The 17,086-nt window shown below is 37.9% G+C and overlaps 1 protein-coding gene across 1 annotated transcript; it reads right to left on the bottom strand.

Annotated features, from left to right (window-relative positions):
• Positions 1 to 6,463: 6,463 nt before the first annotated feature.
• LOC307135745 (putative deoxyribonuclease TATDN3) lies at positions 6,464 to 16,776 on the bottom strand. Its single transcript, XM_079832380.1, has 11 exons — positions 16,633 to 16,776; positions 16,344 to 16,376; positions 16,192 to 16,265; positions 15,253 to 15,331; positions 15,107 to 15,169; positions 12,404 to 12,513; positions 12,255 to 12,310; positions 12,053 to 12,165; positions 8,127 to 8,207; positions 6,983 to 8,044; positions 6,464 to 6,569 (listed from the first exon to the last, which is right to left on the bottom strand). Exons 1-10 carry the CDS (start codon positions 16,684 to 16,686, stop codon positions 7,901 to 7,903), a joined length of 807 nt encoding a protein of 268 aa, XP_079688506.1. The 5' UTR covers positions 16,687 to 16,776; the 3' UTR covers positions 6,464 to 6,569; positions 6,983 to 7,900.
• Between the last annotated feature and the right edge of the window lie 310 nt (positions 16,777 to 17,086).

Here is a 17,086-nt window from a genome sequence, read left to right on the forward strand (position 1 = left end):
GTATTTTTTTGTCTCATGTGGATGAAAGACAACAACTCCCAGAATGCACTTGCTTCGCTGCCCTATGAGCATAGTTGCCATGTCCGCGTATAACACGCGACTTTGGGCTTCTTTTTTTGGCAAGTCGCGTTAAAAAATCACGAGTCGCGGGTTGCGGTTTTTTGGGCTTATTTTAAAAAATGTGGTTGCTTGTTAGGAAAATATAATAAGCAACTTCGTTTCTTTACATTTATGGTCGCTGTTTTGTCCAATACATTGACTGACACTGTCTTCTCACAGCTAATAGCCATTCAGTGCAACGATACAAGTGCTGTAGTAATCCGTCCTTTTATATCCCGCCTCCTTCTCCCCTTCATTGAAGAAAAATCGCGTTCAACGTGCAGGCATGTGACGTTATAAATGCACGTAATGATAGTCAGTAGACATAAATAGACGTATACATTTTTACAAACAATAGCACAAGCAGAGATGGAGAGGAAAGAGGGAGAAGAGGTACCTAATTTAATTAAAAAAATATTTTTGTGTATGTAATGTATTTAAAATTACAGGCTATTATAAAAAAAACAAGTCTATTAATAATAACAGTAGGTATGGTTCGAATTTATTTTATTTTAAATATGTGGCTATATTGTAGCGCTCTAGTGCTTGTGTCCCAATGTGCACACTTTCCATCCTAAATAGTGTGACATTAGTAATTTTCAGTAGGCCTACTATTTAGGGCAGATAGTGTGCACAATGAGATGCAGGGCTTGTCTTTTTCACGGTTTGCAGTGTGTGTGTTCACTACTTACTGCCCCTAATATGTGCACTAACTCCGACTATGGCCTCCATGTCACTCTTCACTCTCCAAACCTCTTCTGTTCACAGCTGATCGGAGGATATTGTGTGTCCTTTATTGGAATTTGATGATTTTTATAAAATCACATCTGTTTTTGCTTTTCAAACTCCGAGAGGTTTCAGTTTAATATGTTGCAGGCTCATTTATTGATAAAACAATTATTTATTATAAATAATATTGATGATAATAAATAATATAATAATATTGGGCTTGTTTTGGGCTTGTTTTTGAAGCTGCGGTTGCTTATTTGTCTCGCGAGAGTTGGCAACACTGCCTATGAGGCCACTCCATACACCATCGTTTTGATCTTCATAGTAATACAATCATTTCGTTCAGTTAGAGAATAAACACTACAATTAAAAACTGAACGTGTCTTTTCAATAAATTGTGAGTGAACCGAACGAAAGTCACGGCACAGAAGCAGCAGTGTCAGATTTCATTCCTCACGAAGAGCTGAGCAGAACGTTAAGCGCCAGTCTGGCACGTTTTCAGATCGCATATGGAAGCTAAACTATCACAGAAATTCATTGAAAAGTTGAAACACTCACTTTGCTCTGCATCGCCCCGTTATTAATGTCCGTGCGGCCGTCTGTGTCTTACATTCTGTGCGTGAGATCTCTCCCCAATGGGCGGGTTGATAACATGTGCAACAGCTCCATCTAGTGGCTGTAGTCTTTAGCCTCTGGCCAAAAAATATTTTTTCAGAAATAAAATGCATAATTCTCTCATCTCAGGGGGATATGAGGGGGGAAAGTACCATAATTTGAATATACTACCGGGTTTCTACTGATACAAAGCCTAATGCTAAATCACTGAAGTTACTCTTTAAGAATGCTAGCTGCCCTTCTCTTGGACTTTGGCTGAAGAACATCTAGCTTGGCTCTTGAAAAACTTGCATGTGTAAGATGTTTTTGGACTTTTTTAAAGATGGAGATATTGAATAGGCTCTGGATTTAAGTTACTGAATATAAGTTTAATTGTGACCAGGATTGTATGTAATAAAGCGTTATATGTAAGCTATGTGGCTGCATTATTTATTTATTTATTGTTATTATTATTAAGTGACTGCCACAGGTTTGTTGTTGTAGGTGAAGGGTATGATTAAAGCTGCTGTCCGTAACTTTTTTTGTGTTCAAGATTTACAAAAATTATATAATGAGAATGTACAACATGAATCCATTTTCCAAACCGTGTTTTTGTCTTACCCTGAATCATTATGGTACACTTACAATAAGTGTTTATATTGGGACTATTTCAGACCGGTCTGTTAGGAACTGCTGTGGAGGAGCACAGTCCCTGCGTGACTCACCATAGACATAAACAGAGAAAAGTAGCTCCGGCTGCATTGTTCTTCCGCAAGAGGCATGCAGTTCTTTTTATTAACCGCTAAAGCGCAAAAATTTACGGACTGCAGCTTTAAAATATTTTTATGTTTTGTAAAAGATATCTTTAAAAAAATATCTTCACTGAAAGCAACTTGCTCCCCCCTTTTTGAGAATACACATGAAAATGCACTATCCAAACTTAAAGGGCTGTAATTCAAGAATGCTTTGGAATATAGACCAACGTTTGGTCTCGTCTTAAAGAAGACACTCTGCAGATTATTACTGAAGTGAAAGCAATTCAAAATATGAAAGTATGAAGTTTAAATCTACTGTAAATTAAAAATACTGTACTATTTTTTATTTCATATAAAATATATATTTTACAAAAAATGTTTTACTATTAAATTACTATAAAATCAAAGCCATATGTCTTACCAAGTTGTGTTCCAAATTTAAAGTTGATTTCACAAAAATTGAAGTCCCCATGAGATTTTGTTTAGGCGCTATACCAGAAATAGCCACCGGGTGTCAAATTCCATTGATTGTTTTTTTTAATGCATTTTCCTGTAAATTTCTGTCCAAATATCACTTCCATCACAAAACAGTCACCAAATATGGACCCTTGAGACTGTGTTTTGTCAAGATTGGAAAAGATTTTAATTATAAAGTTAAAATAATTGTTGTAATATGAAACATGACACCGCCCACTAGGGGAGGAGCCCGCTAGAATAATTTAGAGTACCGTTTCCATGGTAACAGAATGTCCGATTTCAAAACGGTTTTCACAAGATGAATTTTGAGTTTGTAAGCTTTCAAATGATTTATGATAAAATATGTCACTGCCATTGTTTTGTCTCAAGATGGACACCGGTAATGTTTTATTTCTAAGGCACGTAACATTTATAAAAGTCTGTCTGTGAAACCAGGACACAATGTGCCATTCCCTTACCTAAAATACATATTTTATAGACACTGTTCTGCAAAAAAACACTAGCCTATATCGTAGTGATCAGAAAAGTTAACATCTAGCACAATGTTATCAATATTTAAATACAAGCATTTCAGTTAAATATAATTTATGCATTATGTCAAATGACCACACTTACGCAGGAAAACCTCAGACTTAGCAACCCTGGCTAGGACCGCCCATTTTTAGATTTGAGACACAAATATTATTGTATTTTCTGCCATCTACTGGTAAAAGCAAGTTTTACAGTATCTGTAAGGCTGGAAAAACTAGCAAATGCCGGGATGTCTGATTGAGGAACGATTACTCTCTGAGAAGACAAAGGACACTTTCTGGAAATTAACATCGGAACTGTCTCTTACGAAATTAGCATCACCATTCGAGACGCAAATCTCACCTCAGTATCATCCTGATCTTTATTGACCCCACCACTTCTACTCTCTCTAATATTGAGATCACCTGGAATTCACCCAAAATCTATATGGTTTAATGTGAAAAAGTACTTTACAGTATTATACATGTTTGATATCATTTGAAATGTCTCAACCCCACAGAAGTAAACCAAAAGGTAATAAAGATTTTAAGAGTTTAGAGATATTTGGCTGATTACAGTGGGTGTGTCTTCAGCTAAATGGTCTTTACCTCCTGTAATGCTAATTCCCACTGTGAACTCATGTTTACATGTAAAAGAGTTTTCTATCTTTGGTCAGGGGCCTGTACCATGATGGTAGTTTAACAAACTCAGGGTTACAGGATTAGTTTCAAGTTGACAAAACCAAACCAATCTATTCAGGGTTTGTTGGTCCCATGATGCTGATCATCAGCTTTCTCTGTCAACTCAGGCTTTGATCCTGAGTTTAGCTGTGACATCAGAATTGAACAGCCAATCACATGCTGTGGATCAGTGAAACTGAGATTCATTTCTCTCTTCTGCAGAATATTACATGATTGAAAAATATTAAGAATTTAAACAAATAGACAGGAAGAAAAGCTGTGCATAGAGCTGTGAGGACAACTTAAAGAAATATCTTATATGTCAATGCAAGTAGAAGTTATGAAGTTAGTTTAGTTGATATATAGAGAGAATTTAACATTTAAGATCACATGTAGTATTATTTGTATGACCTTTAGGCTATTTATATTCATTTTAACTAAGTGCCTATTAATGATTGATTAACTAAAATGATACATGTGTAATTGATTAAGAGTATAATTACATGAATGATATCTAAATCATTCAAAAGTATTATTATTATAATTATTATTATTATAAATAAACATTGTTAAAAGCTAGACGCTTTAGTCTTTAAAAACCATTTGCTATGTAGTGACCTTTAATTTGGAGTAGATATTGGGGAGTGACTTTATTGCATTAGAGGCGTGTCACTTTGCTGACAGCTGATTGGTCTAATTTCAGTTTGAGATCTCTTATCCAGAACATAACCTGCCCTGGAGCAGGTTAGCCGTGGAGCGTAAGTTACTATGGAGATGAACACTGCTAAAAGCCAAACCACTTTAATGGTACCTAAAACCCAGGATTGGCACAAACTAAGCTAAAACATATCTGACTAGCCAGCTAAACCGGCTTCATGGTATAGGCCCCTGGTATTTAAGGAGATTCAGGGCGCGATTCTGCAACCAGATCAAGCCCGTAATGCTGAGCGTCTTTTGGATGCTCAGCATTATGTAAATTTCAGATGTCAGGTTTGCATCTTTTACTCTTTACTTCAGAGCATTTTATGTTATTGTTAATAAGTATTATGCTCTCATTTATATTTGTATTAGTTTTCCCAGTCATGTTATTTTTGTGGGCCAGGCAATCACACTGCAAGGTATATGTCATGTGACCTAATCAGTGACTGAACGAATGCACCTGCCTGTTGTTTAAATAAAATAGTCAGAGCGACTGGATGTTGTGAAAGACTACAACATATTCCCTGTGTTATCTCTGTAAGCCTACTCTGCTAACAGTTATGTATTGATTATCTTTGAATTGATTATGTAATTGGCATGATACATTTCCCTGACTAATAATACATTTGATTTAATTCCAACTTACTCTAAAACTATTGACTTTAGATTACGTTGTATCCATTGTTACTGCAAATCTGTGTCAGGTTAACGGACTAAAGTCCAGTTTTAAGTGGAGCATTGGGGCATGCCAACTGAGATTTTAGAGCTCCGCCTAACGCTTGGCATTAGTTCAAGTGTACTTAGACTGTGAAGGCTAAAAAGGGAATTTCCATTTAGGACAACAATAATGTTGATCGGCCAACCTAAATAGGGTGAGCCTTACCTCTGTTTAATGTAAAGTTTCTCTAAGTGTACCTGGGAAACCCTGGCATGACCATACCAGAACTACAATTAGAGAAAGTATTGGTCGGCTTTTATCTGAAGTGGTCATGACCTCTGACTAGAGATAACGCTGCTTTATTCAAGTGTACACAGATCTATGGGGACCAGGGCTGGACTGGTAATCTGGCATACCGGGCATTTTCCCGGTGGGCCGACGCACTTTGGGGGCGATACAAGGTTATTTATATAATTTTTTTTTTTTTTGCCACGGACTGGCCCATCATGCAGGGACAGCGGCCCATTGGTTTGTCTTCTGATGACAGGCCAAAGCGAGAGAGACCTTCCCTCCTCCATAGACTGTGTCCATATTAGGCGCTGTTTAAACATTTGGGCGCATGAAACTGCAAAAGGCGAATATCCGCGCAACAGCGGTGCCGCCGACGAACGTGCGCTGCGTTTCTGCTGCTCTATGAAGTGATGAACCAGCTCTTTGACTCCGAATGTTGTTTTATACAATCGTGTGATATGGGAACATTAAAGGTTCTGTAGTGAATCAGCTGAAAACAGCCGCGACCATGTAAATACATCACGAGGTAAATTGGAAAACAGCAATACACACAACTACAAACTTGTCACTCTAGCACAACCAAATTCAATAGTTTATTATTATTTATTTATTTATTTTCGAAACCATATACCTATGGCAATGAGGAGCATGATTTTACCTGTGACTGCCATGCCCATACAGTTAAATGAAACTGACCTACAGTTAAACTCAGTTAAAATGTCATTCACTCTAAAAAAAAAAAAAAGGTTCTATACAGCACCAAAAATGGTTCTTGGCTCGTAATGATAGGGGAACCTTTTTTAGTGCTATAGCACCAATTTTGGTGTTTCAGTGGTTCTTCACCGGTTCTTTGACTAAGGTGCTATATAGCACTTCTGAAGAACCACTGAAGCACCAAAATTGGTGCTATAGCACTAAAAAAGGTTCCCCTATCATTGAGAGCAAAGAACCATTTTTTTTTTTTTTTTTTTAGAGTGTAGGGTAATTAAATTATAATTCAACAAAACAGCTTTAAAGCCTGGATCACATGCATTAAAGGGATAGTTCACCCAAAAATGAAAATTATGTCATCATTTACTCACCCTCAAGTTGTTCCAAACCTGTATGAGTTTCTTTGTTCTGCTGAACACAAAAGAAGATATTTAGAAGAATATTTGTAACCAAGCAGAGAGAGCAACTATCAACAAAATACTATGGTAGTCAATAGTTGCTCTATCTGCTTTGTTACAAATATTCTTCTAAATATCTTCTTTTATGTTTCACGGAAGAGAGAAAGTCATACAGGTTTGGAACGACATGAGAGTGAGTAAATGATGACAGATTTTAAAAGCAGTAAATTCACTTTAATGTATCCTAGCTCAAAATCAGTGGTTTACTGTCAAGTGTATTTCTGTGTGACAAAAGTGCAATATTACGTTTGTTATCTGCATTTGCAGTAAATTCGATAATATCCATCATTAGTTGTCCCTGTCCTAGATTTATTTATTTACTCCAATTTAAGGCCCTAACCCCAGTAAAAACATTCAAGAGGAACTTATGGGCCGGATGGACTGGGTTTGCCAGGGCCGAATTTTAGCCCCAGTCCAGCCCTGATGGGGACTAACTACAATAGTGAGTAAGCATGGGAGCAACCCTCTAGTATAGTCAATTACCTCTGTCTAAATGACCAAGACTGATAAGTTTGTGATCATGGGCCCGCACAATGGCCCGTGCGACCGAATGAACGAGTTCAATAAGATAATCAGATGTCAAAATAAATGGTCAATAATGAATTGACATTCTAACCTAAACTCGAGGTCATGATAAAATGGAGTCAGACAAAGATAAATTGGAATTAAATCCCTTTGCCCAGCTGAAAAGACCGAACGCGCAAGTAACCTTCACCCACTAATCGTAAGCCTTCATTGGGACGATTGGGCGGGCCTTACAGTTTCAAAGTTCATTTCATTACACTGACCTTTTTTTGCCTGGCCTTCCATTTCTAGTCTAATGAACAATGTTATGTCTTTGACTATCCCATAAATATGCTGTAAAATCTTCACAAGCTTGCATTTGCTCGGTGCAAACTTGTTGCTCATTGACTTCTTAAACAGGTTTGAGACCCACTGTATATATTTACATCTTTATTACAGCTGTTAAGCAATGATACAATATTTGTTTGACATCAAAACGTTTCGTAAAACACTTTTCTTCTGCTTTTGCAGCTGTGGTCACAGTCACACCACCAAACAATATGTCGAATCAAAAAACCAAATGATTAATTAGTGCAATAATCTTTACACTTTTCAGTCAAATAAATGAAAATCCAATGCCCTCTGAAATATATATTTAGAAATCATATATATATTTTTTCTTGATCACAATTTCTACACAAAAAAAAACACATTTGCAGAGGTGCGGTATTAATGTCAAGGTTTGATAAATGTTTTTAATTTGGGAAAAAGTTGCAGGGCATTCTGGGTAGTGACCTCTATGACCTTCTCCAAGGGAATTCCTTTGATTTTGGCGATATATTCGGCACTAATGCTGATGTTCCTTGGTACATTCCTCACCTACAGTTAAAACACAGATGTAAATAAATGCCAAAAACATGTCAAATCATGTTTATGGCAAAACGACTAAAACATGCCATACCTGCTTCTCAGGTCCCAGCGCAGGAGAGTCCGTCTCTAAACACATGCTCTCCAGAGGAAGCTGCTTCACGAGCTTCTGCTTCTTATAAGAGGTGGATAACATGTGATGTGTGACTAATACATGCACTGTGGTGTTTTATTGTAAATTATTCAAAAAGATATACACTACAAGTTAAATGTTTGGACAAGATCTTAAGATATTAAGAACATTTTCATATAAAGTAGTAGTATAGTTTGTAGACAAATATAAAAAAATCAATTAAAAAAAATCAGTAAATTTGATTGAGAATGCAGAAGCTCAAATATAAGAGTTTTGATATGACATTTTGGTCAATACGTAATTCTCATATTTACATTTCTGTTCATTTTGATGTATTATACTTTATTGTTCAAGCTTTTGATTTGGAGTGTACACTATATTGCCAAAAGTTTTGGGACGGCCTGCCTTTTATATGCACATTAACTTTAACCTCTTAAACTCCCTTCAGATCAACATAATACAGACAAAATTATTTTTTCCAGTGTTTTCTGCAATCTAGTGGAAACAGCCCAAACTGTCTGCAGGGTGCGAGCACACACAGGGCCTGAGTTGCACACTTACAAAACGGAATTTATAACCAAAAAAATCAAATCGCGTGTCAATCCGCCAAACTGCTGAAATTTGGCGATCCAAACTGCTCATTCGACTCACTGATTCATAACACTTCGAAGCTTCATGAGGCCGTGTTTTGAAATCGTCATCACTATGCAAGTCGTTATTTTGGGGTTTTTTTGCGCACAAAAACTATTCTCGCAGATTCATAAAGTTATTGTAAAACCACTGTAGTGAGATGGACTTTGTAACGACGTCTTTAGTAGCTTTTAAGGGTCTTGAGAGTGAACCGTGCATTGTGCCAATGGAGGCCTTTCAGAGCCATCAGATTTCAACTAAAATATCTTCATTTGTGTTCTGAAGATGAACGGAGGTCTTACGGGTGTCGAACGACATGAGGGTAAGTAATTAATGACAGAATTTTAATTTTTGGGTGAACTAAGCCTTTAACCTCTTAAACTCCCTTTAGATCCATTTGAATAAATCTCGCATACAACATGATACAGACAAAATTCTTTTTTCCAGTATTTTCTGGAATCTAGTGGAAACAGCCCATACTATCTGCAGGGTGCTAGAGCACACAAGGCCTGAGTTACACACTTTCAAAACGGAATTTATAAAAAAATTATTACTTATATGTTTCTCACTTTTAGCAGTGGTTTATGTAACTTCAAAGGGTTTCCTGTACAGTGACACCAAAATTGTGTATTTAGACCACTGTATGTGGGTATGGGCATGGCAAATCCAGGCGTAAATCTCCAAAATGGAGTTGGCTCACCCTTTGCAGCTTCAACTCTTCTAGGAAGGCTTTCCACAAGGTTTAGGAGTGTGTTCATGGGAATTTTTGAACATTCTTCTAGAAGTGCATTTGTGAGGTCACGCAGTGATGTTGGACGAGAAGGCCTGGCTCTCTGCATGCTTAGGTGCTTGATTTTATACACATGTGGCCATGGAAGTGATTGGAACACCTGGATTCAATGATTTGGAGGGGTGTCCCAATACCTTTGGCAATATAGTGTATAGCTGTGTCTCTTTTCATTTAATTTTGAAGGCTGCATCCTCTGGAGGACACATCCTGTGAAGGATGCGGTATACGGAGTGTCCTTAATAAGAATTAAACGAGACGTCCTCCGTAGGACACACAGGCAGGAAGTATCACGTTGCTATGCCAACATGTTCACAGTGGAGCTCTCACACCAGTTATATGAATGAAAATTATTTATAACTTGAAAATGACAATGAAATGTTTCTTGCCTTGACAGCAAAGTACTGTTCTAAACGTTTAAAAATCACTAAACACTTGTAATCCTGTTTACCACAACTATCTATTTGAGGTAATACAGCTTAAAAACAAAAACAAGCTTGAAACTACTTAAGTTTAAACACCACATCTTCGCTTGCATGCATATTTGCCGGCGGCGCCATTTTTTCAAATAATATTTAAAAAACATGACGGTTGTTAATGGCGACGCAAAAAATTGTGGGTTATCTGCAGCAGCGAAGGATACACCTCATGCACACTCCGAATTTCTGAAAAGAAGGGCACATTTGAAGGTCGCATTCGGAGTGTCCTACTTACTTTTCTGAAATGAGACGCATGCAGCCTTCAAATGCGACCTCTGGAGGACGCAACCTTTCGAAATGAGACGCAGCTTATGTCAATAGACCCCTTCACGGTTCACGTCACAGGAAAATTTGCAGTGCGCATGTCGGGGTCAGAAAGTTCATTCCATCCCATTAACTTATAGCCTGGATGCCAGCCGAACTTAGCCACACTTAACCACAACATTTTTACTCGGGCAGTTCGGTCTGGAATTGATCGGTAGAGAAGTAATTATGCCCGAACAGAAACTGTTCGGACCAATGAAATTGTCAGGGCGGGCTTTAGACGATGATGGACAGATGATCAACAGTAACGTAATCATCTACGTCATCAAAGGCGCTTGGGTTGAGTTTGTTCTAATCCTAAACGTAGAACTTACTCGTATATGCATTCACCTTTACTATTTCTCTCAGAAATGATGATCGTGTTGGTAAGTACTCTGTGTATCCTTAAATTATTTTTTTACAACACCGGCAAAGATCGTTTACACTAATCTTGTTCTTCTAACATTAGGCTACTTATTCCAGCGTGCGTGCAGACAGGGTTGCCAAGTTTTTACAACAAAACCTGCCCAATTGCTAACGTTCCTCAAAACTAGCCAAAAACAAGCCCAATAGCTTTCTAGGGGGGGTTCTCCGGGAAAAAAAAAGGCATTTGGGGGGTAAAATATGTGTTATTTTGGCAGGGCTGGCAGCTAAAAATCGCATTCCTGGGTCTGTATATCACATAATTGGGGTCGCTTCAACCCGCGGACATGGCAACACAGTGCAGTTGAGTTCTGTTGACATTTGACAACTAACGTTATGCGTCGCTCCGTTGCTCTGATTGGTTGTAGGTCTATCCAATTGAGGTCTTTCCTGGTTCGGTTGAAACACGCCCCATAATCACAGCCCAACGGAGCGGTCTCAGACTCATATTCTGACTAGAATTGAGTATGATGACATCAGGCTAATTAACTTATGTGTTAACCAGAGAATGATCGTACTGAATGTCAGCTTGCTTATTTTGCTCAAGATAAGGATTTATTAAGTCCACATGTCACGCAAACAAGAACCTATGCTTCTAACCACAGGTCGAGAGCTGTCGTTCCAACCACAACTTTGCGATGTTGTTTGCGAACGTTCATTGGAACTATGGTTTCGGGAAACACAGACTCGTTGATCTATGTTGATAACGACGGAACTTGCGACCATAGTTGGCTATCAATGCTTTTGGCTAACGATGCTTTTGCATATTCATTTAATCTTGCACAAACAATATAAATTGGTACGTTTCTAGTCATTGTCTGTGTTTTATATGCGCCTTATAAATCCATGCCCTCTGTAGCGAACCTAAGCTACTGGTCCGTTACCTGCTGCTCTGAAATTCAGAGACTAAGCCAAGGTAAAAAGAGTAAAGTGTTACAAAAAGTGGTAGTAGTTATCCACAGGCTAGCGCCAACTTTGTGACAACAACGGTAGAGTGAAGCCATGGTAAGTAAATATAATGTTTTGTGTAAACTGTAGACTGATTTAACAGTTAAGTGAAGTTTGATATCTGGCAATAATTGTGACCTGTGGCATGCTACAGACTATCTTTACATTAGCGCTTTCACTATGATAACAGTAAATTGCGTTGTTTTTCTGACCCCATGCTGCGCGTGCACCCAACCTAGGTTTTAGCTGTTTACATACTGTAAAGCTTGCAAATATTGGCACGAGTCGAAAACCTTTTTACAGTAGGTTATATTTACCTGATCACTCCTTACAATGGATGGAGGAATTGAGAAAAAATAACCAGCTTTTACACCCTCCATTGCAACCGAAGGTTTTCCGTCAAATGCATGTAGAAGTGCATTTTCTACACCTTATTGAAAACGGACAAGATTGAAATCATGAAAAGCAACCGATTTATGAATAAACACTGTTTGTCAATGCATGTTTTGGTATGCATACCCAGCTCCTTCAAAAGATGGATGGTTGGTCTTCCAGCAGATCTTGAGTGTACATTCCTAACAGACAAAATGTATTGCTAAATGAAAGATCATAACATCATTTTTTTTATGTAACAGATGTAACAAATATACTAAGCCAGAGGCACTTACAGAGGCAGATTTAACTGTTTGGCGATTTCAGCCTGTCGAATGAGTACCTGTCTCTGAGCGTCTTTCCCTGCGTCACTGTTGACGATACGTGGTGTGAAATCCAGGCCAACCTATATGTAATGATATATATTTAAACATTCATAAAAAAAATCATAACACTGAATAGTTCATTTAGCTACTGATGGAAGAGGAAGACCTTGTCTTTTGCCTGCATTAAAGGAACACTCCACTTTTATTGAAAATAGGCTAATTTTACAAGTCCCCTTGAGTTAAATAGTTGAGTTTTACCGTTTTTTAATCCATTCAGCCGATCTTTGTATCTGGCGGTAGCACTTTTAGCATAGCTTAGCATACATAATTGATTCTGATCAGTCCTTTAGCATCTCATTCAAAAAATTATCAAAGACACTTTCAATATTTTTCCTATTTAAAACTTGACTCTTCTACAGTTACATCGTGTGCTAAGACCAACTGAAAATGAAAAGTTGCGATTTTCTACACCTATATGGCTAGGAAGTAGGAACTACTTTCTCATTCCTGCGTAATAGTCGCAGATCTTCGTGGCCGTACCATGGCTGCAGCAGCGCAATGATATTACGCAGCGCCTGAAAGTAGCCCCCAGCTAGGTAACTTTCAATGTGACAGGCACTAAGTTCTTGTAGTTGCAGAGAAAGTTTCAAGCTTGCAGCCGACAAATTGTGTTGTGGATTTATCTGTGTGATTAGCCATGGTTCTGTGTGTTGTAAAGGGCTGTGATAGTAAGTCGAAGGTGTATACTACCACCATGTTTCACAGAATACCAACGAATCATTGCGCCGCTGCAGCCATGGTACGGCCGCGAAGATCCGCGACTATTACGCAGGAATGAGAAAGTAGTTCATAGCCATATAGGTGTAGAAAATCGCAACTTTTCATTTTCAGTTGGTCTTAGCACACGATGTAACTGTAGAAGAGTCAAGTTTTAAATAGGAAAAATATTGAAAGTGTCTTTGGTCATTTTTTGAATGAGATGCTAATGGACTGATCAGAATCAATTATGTATGCTAAGCTATGCTAGCCAGTCAGACATGACTTGTAAAATGAGCCTATTTAAAAAAAAAAAAGTGGAGTGTTCCTTTAACACAAAAGTTTGATCAACAATTTCAGACTGCTCATTGCATTAAAGGGATAGTTCCCCCAAAAATGAAAATTCTGTCATCGTTTACTCACCCTCAAGTTGTTCCAAACCTGTATGAGTTTCTTTGTTCTGCTGAACACAAAAGAAGATATTTTGAAGAATGTTTGTAACAAAGCAGATAGAGCAACCATTGACTACCATAGTATTATTTTCCCTTCTTAAAAATATCTTTGTTTGTGTTCAGCAGAACAAAGAAACTAATACAGGTTTGGAACAACTTGAGGGTGAGTAAATGATAACAGAATTTTCATTTTTGGGTGAACTATCCCTTTAACAGTGCATTCATGAAACAATGGTTACTTTCTATTCACTATTATATAAACACCTTTTGTTATTCTGGTTGAAACTCTTCACATCCTGGTAGCAATCAATAATAGAAGTGGTCTAAATGTTAAAACATGCACATACACTGATCAGACATAACATTATGACCACTGACAGATGAAGTGAATAAACACTGATTATCTCTTCATCACAGCACCTATTATTGGGTGGGATATATTAGGCAGCAAGTGAACATCTTATCCTCAAAGTTGATGTGTTAGAAGCAGGAAAAATGGGTAAGCGTAAGGATTTGAGTGAGTTTGACAAGGGCCAAATTGTGATGGCTAGACGACTGGGTCAGAGCATCTCCAAAACTCTTGTGGGGTGTTCCTGGTTGCGTATAGGGCTACATAGCCGCAGATTAGTCAGAGTGCCCATGCTGATCCCTGTCCACCGCCAAAAGTGCCAAAAGTGGGCATGTGAGCATCAGAACTGTTGCTCACATGGTGGCCTGGTCTGATGAATCACGTTTTCTTTAACATCACCACATGGCACCAGGATGCATAATGGGAAGAAGGCAAGCCGGTAGAGACAGTGTGATGCTTTGGGCAATGTTCTGCTGGGAAACCTTGAGTCCTGCCATCCATGTGGATGATACTTTGACACGTACCACCAACCTAAGCAGTTTTGCAGACCATGTACACCCTTTAATGGAAACGGTGTTCCCTGGTGGCTGTGGCCTCTTTCAGCAGGATAATGTGCCCTGCCACAAAGCAAAAATGGTTCGGAAATGCTTTGAGGAGCACAACAACGAGTTTGAGGTGTTGAGTTGGCCTCCAAAATCCCCAGATCTCAATCCAGTCGAGCATCTGTGGGATGTGCTGAACAAACAAGTCCGATCCGTGGAGGTCCCACCTCGCAACTTACATGATTGAAAGGATCTGCTGCTAACATCTTGCCAGATACCACAGCACACCTTCAGGGGTCTAGTGGAGCCCATGCCTCGACGGGTCAGGGCTGTTTTGGCAGCAAAAGGGGGACCAACACAATATCGTCATAATGTTATGCCTGTAAATCAGCAGTGTAAATCTTCTGTGGCAAAAAGTGTCCCGAGACTTGTCGTCCTGTTTCAGTGGAAATTAAGTCAACACATTGAATAATGCAAAGCGTTTCAAGATAGTGAAGGCACTTCATTGGGCCTTTAAGGGATTCAAATCTTACAGAATTCTATTCTCTAGTTAGATATTCAGTATATGTCTAACCTCACCAATAGCCACAATGTTCTCTTTGTATTTGTCAATCAGCGGTAATGCAGCATCTAAATCCTGTGGGGCAGAAAAAAGGAAACTGTGTCAGCTGCAAGATAGCAAATAAAATATATTTGAATCTTTATTTGCACGTTTCAGACCTCAGGTAAGGCTCCTCTAGGTTGTGCTGGATCTTGGACAGGGTGAACTCCAAGGCATGGCATGATGAATCCAGGGAACCTATAGGATATTAAAGCCATTTCATATTGAGTTTGCTGAAATTAATATATATATATATATACACTACCAGTCAAAAGTTTGGAAGAAGAAGTCTCTTCTGCTCACCAAGGCTGCATTTATGTTATTAAAAATACAAAAAAAGCTGTAATATTGTGAAATATTATTAAAATGTTAAATAGCTGTTTTCTATTTTAATATATTTTAAAATGTCATTTATTCCTGTGATGCAAAGATGAATTTTGAGCATCACTACTCCAGTCTTTAGTGTCACATGATCCTTCAGAAATCATTCTAATATGATGATTTGCTGCTCAAGAAACATTTATTATTATTAAAAAATGTTTTGGGTCGGTAAGATTTTTTTGGGGGGGGACTTAAAAAAATTAATAAATGTATTCAGTAAGGACGCATTAAATTGATCAAGTGACAGTTTAGACATTTATAATGTTGCAAAAGCTTTATATTTCAGATGAATGCTGTTCTTTTGAACTTTCTATTCATTAAATAAAATTGTATACAACTGTTTTCAACATTGATAATAATAATAAATGTTTCTTGAGCAGCAAATCGGCATATTAGAATGATTTTTTTAAAGGATCATGTGACTCTAAAGACTGGCGTAATGATGCTGAAAATTCAGCTTTGAAACACAGAAATTACTTTCATTTAAAATATATTCAAATAGAAAAAAGTTATTTTAAATTTTAAAAATATGTCACAATAATACTGTTTTTGGTGTATTTTTGATCAAATAAATGCAGCCTTGGTGAGCAGAAGAGACTTTTTTCAAAACCATTTAAAAAATCTTAACAATTCCAAACTTTTGACTGGTAGTGTATATTATATAACATAAGATGTACCTTTGTGAGAGCTGTATAATTTTCTCAAATTCACCAGCATGCTCTGCTACAGCAAGAAGGGCAACCAGCCCAGCCTAAAATGAAATAACAAACATTATTGCACTCTTAATATGGATATCAGATTGAAAGAGAATGTAGACTGAAAGAGGTACCTTTTTAGACTCTCCAATGACATCATCAATGTCCTAAATAAACACAACACACCGTCATTAAGGAACTTGTGAGATAGTTTATTATGCTGCCTTCACGTGCTATCGGAAATTTGACAAATTCCCACTTCTGATTACGAGCTTATCCCATTCAAATTTCGAAAGTGGAGGGCGATCATGTGCAATTGTTACCTAGGAAACTTGTATTTACTTTTTTATTTACTATTTTAATTCCGAGAGCACGTGAATGCACAATAGTATTATGAACCTTGCGACTATATTTCTTTCTTACACTGTCAAAATCCTCGGCAGAAATATGACAGTGACAATCGATATATCCTTGCATAGATGTATATTTTTCAGATCGTTCAAAACGACAGTCCACATGGATCAGCAGAAGTAAACTAAACAAGCGGATGTGACGACGCCGGTCATGTTTACCAAGGTTTCTGTCATGAATATTAATTAGGTCCTCCAGCGTTGCCCGGTAACCTTTCTGCCGTTCGGCCAATCATCGGCGAACGTCTTAGTACGTACTTAATATTCATAAACCGAGCCTTCGCAGTGGTGGCGCTTGAAGCTGTCTCAAGTTGCTGTTGCATTGGTCATGAACCCCTTTGTTTCAGCAGCCGTCAGTTCTCTTCTCACCACATTTTTGAAAAATGCACAAAATTGACTATCCAACGCTCTCCATTGACTTTGTATTGCGTGGGGTAAACAATTTGACAATGTTTGATCAAATATCC

The sequence above is a fragment of the Gobio gobio genome (assembly GCF_949357685.1).
Source record: "Gobio gobio genome assembly, chromosome: 13".
Lineage (NCBI taxonomy): Eukaryota > Metazoa > Chordata > Actinopteri > Cypriniformes > Gobionidae > Gobio > Gobio gobio.